At 35.4% G+C, this 7,056-nt stretch overlaps 2 protein-coding genes across 7 annotated transcripts in view; one reads left to right on the top strand and one right to left on the bottom strand.

Annotated features, from left to right (window-relative positions):
* LOC129743099 (uncharacterized) overlaps positions 1 to 4,062 on the bottom strand; it is a 17,532-nt gene extending 13,470 nt beyond the window's left edge. Inside the window, exon 1 of the mRNA XM_055735057.1 lies at positions 3,849 to 4,062. Coding sequence (XP_055591032.1) covers positions 3,849 to 3,859 — 11 coding nt within the window. The 5' untranslated portion in view covers positions 3,860 to 4,062. The remainder of the gene's footprint in view (positions 1 to 3,848) is intronic.
* The window catches only part of LOC129743096 (coiled-coil domain-containing protein AGAP005037), a 64,073-nt gene extending 58,203 nt beyond the window's left edge, over positions 1 to 5,870 (top strand). For 5 of the 6 annotated variants that reach the window (XM_055735048.1, XM_055735052.1, XM_055735049.1 and 2 more), the window contains exons 20-21: positions 4,707 to 4,829; positions 4,928 to 5,870. In XM_055735048.1, the coding sequence (XP_055591023.1) occupies positions 4,707 to 4,829; positions 4,928 to 5,713 (909 nt within the window). In that variant the 3' untranslated portion in view covers positions 5,714 to 5,870. The remainder of the gene's footprint in view (positions 1 to 4,706; positions 4,830 to 4,927) is intronic. The other variant, XM_055735053.1, reaches the window with a different exon arrangement.
* Positions 5,871 to 7,056: the final 1,186 nt, after the last annotated feature.

Here is a 7,056-nt window from a genome sequence, read left to right as displayed (position 1 = left end):
CCAAAAGTTGCTACGTCCATAGTGTAGACTTCCGGTTTAGCGGACGGGTTCTCTCTCCACAAAAATCTCTGAGCTGACCGATCTTCCTTTCGGATTTTTATCTGGTGGAACATCTCTTTCAAATCGCCACATATTGTCACTTTTCTAGAGCGGAATCTAAAGAGAATTGCAGGTAATGACGTGAGTAGTTCTGGTCCCTTAAGTACCGTAATTCGGGGTAAGATTGATCACTTTTTCAATGTTTTTCGATCATTTTTTTTCTGTTGAGGGGAATGTGACATGTTTCATATTTTTAAAACCAGTACTGTACCAGTGCAGTTGCAGATATTTATTAGACTACTTTAAATTTTATTTAAAAATCGATTTCGCCTTCGTATAGAATTTGATGCTTTGGGGTGACATTGATCAGTCTCTATTTTGACGGTTTAACGAGTTTTCTTGATCATAAAGGATATAAAACACCTTCATAGTATTTAAAAATGCTAGTTTATCAATTGCTAAGGCAGTTCGGAACAAACTCAAATAATATAACATTAATCATGAAACTCTACAAAATTGAACACAACACTTTCGGTGTCTCAAAGATATTTGTAACTATTGGTCCAGTGAATTTTGAGATATGAGATTGTTGAGAACAACAATTAAAATCGAAAGATGGACAATGATGCTGCATAAATAAAGGTGCTAATTTTTTTAACATTACTTATAAAATTTCAACTACAAACAAAAAATGAAATTTTGCCTTCATTCAACTCCGTAGGCCCTCGCACCCCCTTTACTTTTTTCCTTTAAACTTTACCATTTGATAGGGTTTCTAGCCTTTTGTCCTAGACTGGTTTATACTTGGAAAATGTTCCTATTTTTTAAATATCAAAAATTTACCTCTAAATACAACAAAAACTACACCAAAACTATACATTTACCGAGAAAAAAAGTTGAACTCTCACATAAATCAACCTGCTGCTTCTAAACGCTTTGATTTCATTAGAAAAGGTGTTTTTTTGCGAGCCTTTTTACTACATTTTTACTTACATTTGAAATTTTCAAAAACAAACCTATTTTCCCCAATTTGAAACTCAACTTAAACGTAGAAATTTTTTTTGAGATACTTTAGACTTACACTGCATCAAAAAATTGTCCGTACAGCTCGTACCTTGAAATCCAAACAATCAAAAAGTGCACTTTTTCAGTCAATAAAAATACTACAATTACATCATTCGCTGCAGAAACTAGTCCTTTTTGTAGATCAGTATTAAAAATGTTTATGAATTAAACCTTAAAAATAATCTAATTCATTTTGTATAGAAAGTCCCAAAAACGACGTCAAAAAATTGTCCGTACACTGAGGCCTTTGTCAAACATTAGTCAAGTAAACAGTTATATGTCAGCCTGTCAAACGCAGAAACGTGAGTTGAATCTCAGCAAAGACAATTTCCAGTGGTCTGAGCGATAAATTCGGTAAAATGAACTTTATCTAGCATAAATCAGTAGATTTTCGTGTTTCCGGATGTCAACAGGTTTTTTTTTTGTGAGAAGCAGACATTTTTCTGTTAATTAAATCCACAAAAATTAACAAGAAAATGTCTGCTCCTCACAAAAAATACCCGTTGACATCCGGAAACTGATTGCTGACCTTCAGTATGTCCTTCAGAACTTTAAGAAGACTAACTCCCTGGAGACTACTTCAGGAAGAGGCCCATCGCCCATCGTCACCATCGCATCATTGTCAGGGAAATCGTCAGAATCCTAAAATCAGTGCGCCGAAACTAGCTGACAGCCTGATGAATTTAGAAAACATACAGGTTAATCCTCAAACGGTACGGAACATACTTCATGAGAAAAAATACCGAGGTCGTGTTGCTCTTAAGAAGCCGTTTATATCTGCTAAAAATAAGAAAAAGCGGCTGGAATACGCTCAAAAGTATGTCCTGGAACCGGAAGAGTTCTGGCAGAACGTCATATTCACTGACGAAAGCAAATTTAATATTTTTGGGTCTGACGGACATGTAAGAGTATGGCGTAATCCAAATACTGAATTGGATTCGAAAAATTTGCGACCGACAGTTAAGCATGTTGGTGGCCATGTAATAGTGTGGGGTGCTTTCAGCGCAAATGGCTCCGGAAACTTGACATTCATTCACGGAGAAAAATAAATAGATTTATCAGTCATATTAAGCCTCTACAGGAATATAAATATGATTGTTTGGTTCTGACCCGAAAATACGATCAAACCAACCATCAGCTTATACGATTAGTCTTCTTAAAGTTCTGAACGACATACTGAACCGACGATCATGGCCATTTTTCTATTCTATGCGTAATTCGAAGACAAGTAAATAAATAAATTTCGGACAAGCTTTTACCGTCATTCTTCAGGTCCACAATCAGTTTCCGGATGTCTACGGGTATTTTTTTTTTGTGAGGAGCAGACATTTTCCTGATAATTTAATCCACAAATTATTGAAATCTACTGATTTATGCTAGATAAAGTTCATTTTACCGAATTTATCGCTCAGACCACTGGAAATTGTCTTTGCTGAAATTCACGTTTCTGCGTTTGACAGACTGACACATAAATGTTTACTTGACTAATATTGGACAAAGGCCTCAGTGTACGGACAATTTTTCGACGTCGTTTTTGGGACTTTCTATACAAAATGAATTGGATTATTTTTAAGGTTTAATTCATAAACATTTTTAATCCTGATCTACAGAAAGGACAAGTTTCTGCAGCGAATGATGTTATTGTAGTATTTTTATTGACTGAAAAAGTGCACTTTTTGATTGTTTGGATGTCAAGGTACGAGCTGTACGGACAATTTTTTGATACAGTGTAGTTATTGATGATTATGTGGAAAAATTTCATGTTGATCAAAGTTATCCCGGTGATCAATGTGTTAGAATGTTGTTAATCAAATTAGGCTGAAAAACCACGCTTAGTCCCATAGCCACCTCAAAGTAACCATAGCTACCGCTACGGTTATTATATGGTTATTATTATAGAGACTTTGAGTAGGGTCACTCATTCGTCTCTGAAAAAAATCGAAGAGGCAACCCAGATTAGTCGTAGCTTTTCTGGTTTTTTTGGGACAACGATATGCTCTGTTCGGGTCTTCAGAATTTAACTCTTCGTAAGATGTTTTGTGGGCATATTCCTTTTTTTTGTGAGCATAATCCTTTCAGATATTCATACACTTGTTTCTGTACGCGATTTGCCAATTCCACATTTTTATAAATTTTCTTCTCTAGAATATTTAATCGACTAAGTGCCATAGAAAGAATTGACAATGTATGTAATTTCTGGAACAAGGTTAAAAACTGTCGAAAGTGGAAGTATGTACTTTTTACAGCACCAGTATATAGAATTTTCTTAGCCTGTATATCTAAAAACCATCTTTTTCCAACTTGTGAGGATTCAAATTATAAGGTTTTGGTTATTTTTCTCCCAACCATCCTCCTCTATCTCAATTCAAGCCATTTTTACAGAAATTGTCTTAAAGTTTTGTCTTGTATTTTTTTTTACAAAATTTTACATAAGTAGTTCAACCAATCAACCATTTTTCCTTTTCATTCACTGGATTTGATAGTGCTCAGGTACTAAATTCAAATTTTCAGCAGTTTTATCTGGCCTTTCAGCTTCTCATCCAATTTTCAAATGTCTCATAATCCTTTCTCGCCATACAGCAAAGACAATCAAGTTTTTTTTAAATTTCTTTTTGAAAAAAGACGTAATTTTTTCGTGCTCATCATACCCTTAATTCTCTATAGAACCTGATCATTGACTTTCAAGTAAATAAAGATTTGTTCAGTGGAAAAAAGTTTTCGAAGAAAATAAAAAAAGAGCTTACCATTTCACCATCAAGCATATCTTGGGAATAGTTTGTACAGCAGGCGGGAATATGCCAGCAGCAAACGAAACGACTTAAAACCGAATTTTAAAAAATCCATCATTCCGAATGGCCTTCATTCTCCTCACCCGGATTTAGTATCATGAATTGTTGCTACTTGGTCCAATAACAAGCTAAACTTCCCATGGTCTCAATCGATTTTATCTTTTCTCCTGTTTACTGATACCCTACACACGATTGTCTGTCAAATTCGTTCAGTTAGGGCCCTTGCTTACTCGGATCACTCAATAATTTCTCTTTTCGATTAGTTTAAAAATATAAACACTTTATTTTTATTCAATCTAGCATGATTTTTTGACCCAACCCAACCCTGTTAGGTCTGTAATAAGTATCTATTCCAGAATATTTTCCAAATATAATTTGTTAACCAGATACTTGAATATTGGGATTGTTGATCTAGGTTCCATATAAATACATTTTCTTGCCGTGCTATAAGACTCTTGAAACATTCGGGCTTGTTATATTCGTTTTAACGTCCTTCGTGATCACAATTTTTAAACATTAAACAATCGTTCGTTAAACAGCAAAAATAATCAATCCTATGGAAAACCATTCATATCTGCACACTATCGAGATGAATAAATGATTGGCTCGACCTTTATCGTTATCATATTGAATGCTTTATCACCGTCAACAACAATTGGAAACCAAAACATTATATTTACTAGCTTCGCTTATCGAAATAAGTACTTTTTCCTTACATTCTCAAATTTGTCTTTGAAATTTTATTGTTTGCTGTTATTGGATGCAGTTCTTCCTAAATTAAAGGGCGATTTTTTCCCTTTATCTTTTATCTAGCCAATTCCCAGCCCCCGAATGGGAGCGATCACTATCAATGGAGGGATTGCCCCAGAAAACGCCCTCGATGCTCTTCTAGATGAACTTCAAACCTTTGCCAAACCGCCGAATGGATCAAACGAGGTAATAATCAGTGTGGATTTTGCTCTGGTTTGTATCCTGAGCTTATTTTCAAGATAACCCTGGCGAATCACGTGTTAATGAATGGTTTGATTCTACAGATTCGGCTCGATGACTCAACATCCGACGACAGTTCCCAAGCAATACAAAATACTGTATCAACTAAAATATCTCAGTCGCAACTATACCCAGAACCCATGTCAGCAAACGTTGGTCTTCGCCGATTGCACTCATATCCCAGCGGATCTGATACGGATACCAGTCCACCACAGCCTGTTCGCCCGATAGGAAAACCGCCAGTTCCGGAACGTAACGCTGAACTTTTGTCGAAAGTGAACAACAAAAGAGTACCTCCGCCCCCACCCCCACGAACCAGCTCCCGCAGTCCATTGTCCAGCCCCACCAGCCCCAATATGCCGCACCAATCCCACCAACAACCCGAAATAGATCAAGACAACATTCAAATGCCGGATGCTTTGTACAAGGACTCTGGAATGGACTCCAGTAGTGATTCTGTTAGCTCCGATAATTCTCAACGCCAGCAGGTGTTGGAACTGCGTCATCAAGAACTCTTGAAGAAGCAAAAACAGCTTCAAGAACAGTACCAACGCTTGCAGCAACTTAGCAAGAACAGTATTCCCCTAGCTACCCCTGGCAACGACGAGAAAAAAAGTCGAGATCCCAATTTTGCTTCAAAGATTAGAATAGGTACAAATGACTCGATGGCTAGTTTAACGGACGAAAATATCTCTGATACCAACGAATCAGTTTTAACTGCAAATGGTATTTTAAACATAGAAAAACATGGCGAAATGGTTCATGGAACGGGCAACGTCAACAATCTTACTAAGACTACTAACAAAGTATATGAAACTGATATACTATAACAAGAATACATTTGAAAAAAAAGAACACAAAAGCGTTTTTCCTACAGTCACATTTGATGCTATAATTGTTTAGAAAAAAAAATCAGCAACTGGTGTTGATATAAAGTCATACTTTATATGTTTTTTCAATGCAAATAAAAATAAATTTATTTAGAAATTGTACCGGTTTTGTTATTTCTGCGTTAAAACAGTCCGGAAGTCCCTTATTTTGCTAGGTACATGGCTCACGTCTTCCAAATTAGTACGTTAAACAGATTAAATCCTCAGGACGAACATGTTTCAGTGTCTCATTACTTTGCAAAATAATGGTTCTCGGATTGGACACGCGAGACTTCATCGCCGTGAAATTAATGTTTTCAATAAGATTCAAATAAAGAACTGGGATGGCAAAATCGCAATACTCACAACGGGGCCAAGTATCCATTTTTTATAAGATTAGATTCATCCCCTATTCCATTTCCAAATAAGGCGAAACTAATTTTCTGTGCACAGATTTTGGATTTTTTATGCAGTTCTGTTTGTAATCCTGGTTCCGTTCCTTACACAAAATTTGCGTTCATCGTTCATTTTCGAAATTCAGTTGCAAGTTTTTATGATAAAATAATATTGTTAGGAGTATAAACAAAAAAATTAAAATTAGAAAACAATATTTATATTTTGCTCCACATTCTAAGGAGAATGGGCAATTTGGTTTCGGATTTACACGGGTGACTAATATTCGGTTCAAAAGATCTTGACGAGACAGGATAAAGTTACTTAATATTAGGTCGAGAAAATCAACGGTGGGAGAAAAAAGCTAAGGATTCAAGAAGTTGTATCATTTCTAAGAAAAGAGTGACAAAAATGTTCAGCTAGCGGACCAATTTCCAAATATAGCAGATGGTTTTGCAAGTCAGCGTTTGCCTGATTTTATTCTGAAAACAACTTCTTCGTTTCATAACTTTTTTCTCCCACGGTAGATTTTCTGGCCTCATAGTGATTTTTCATCTTCTCGCCAAGATCTTTCGAACCGTGTATTGAACATTTGTGTACATCAATTTCGATTGTAGCTGAGAATCAAAAAGATAAATTTATAGATTGTTTTATGAATAATCTATATTTTGATTTGAAAAAATCCACCATAAGATTTCACTTATGAAATAAATTTTGAATGAATTTTTTGTTGATTAAGAAATGTGACCCAATGTCGAAAAATTAAATCAGGAGTATTTTTTTCCTGGTTAGTCTTATTTTCGCAGTTGCTCAAATTATTATTAAACAAACTTTTAGCTATCGAAATCAAGGCAAGGCAAAGATCATGATATTGTATACTGAAAAAAAATCCTCTTTACGAAAATTAATTT

The sequence above is a fragment of the Uranotaenia lowii genome, chromosome 2 (assembly GCF_029784155.1).
Source record: "Uranotaenia lowii strain MFRU-FL chromosome 2, ASM2978415v1, whole genome shotgun sequence".
NCBI lineage: Eukaryota > Metazoa > Arthropoda > Insecta > Diptera > Culicidae > Uranotaenia > Uranotaenia lowii.
The sequence above is the reverse complement of the archived record's forward strand: the minus strand, read 5'-3'. Positions and strand labels throughout refer to the sequence as shown.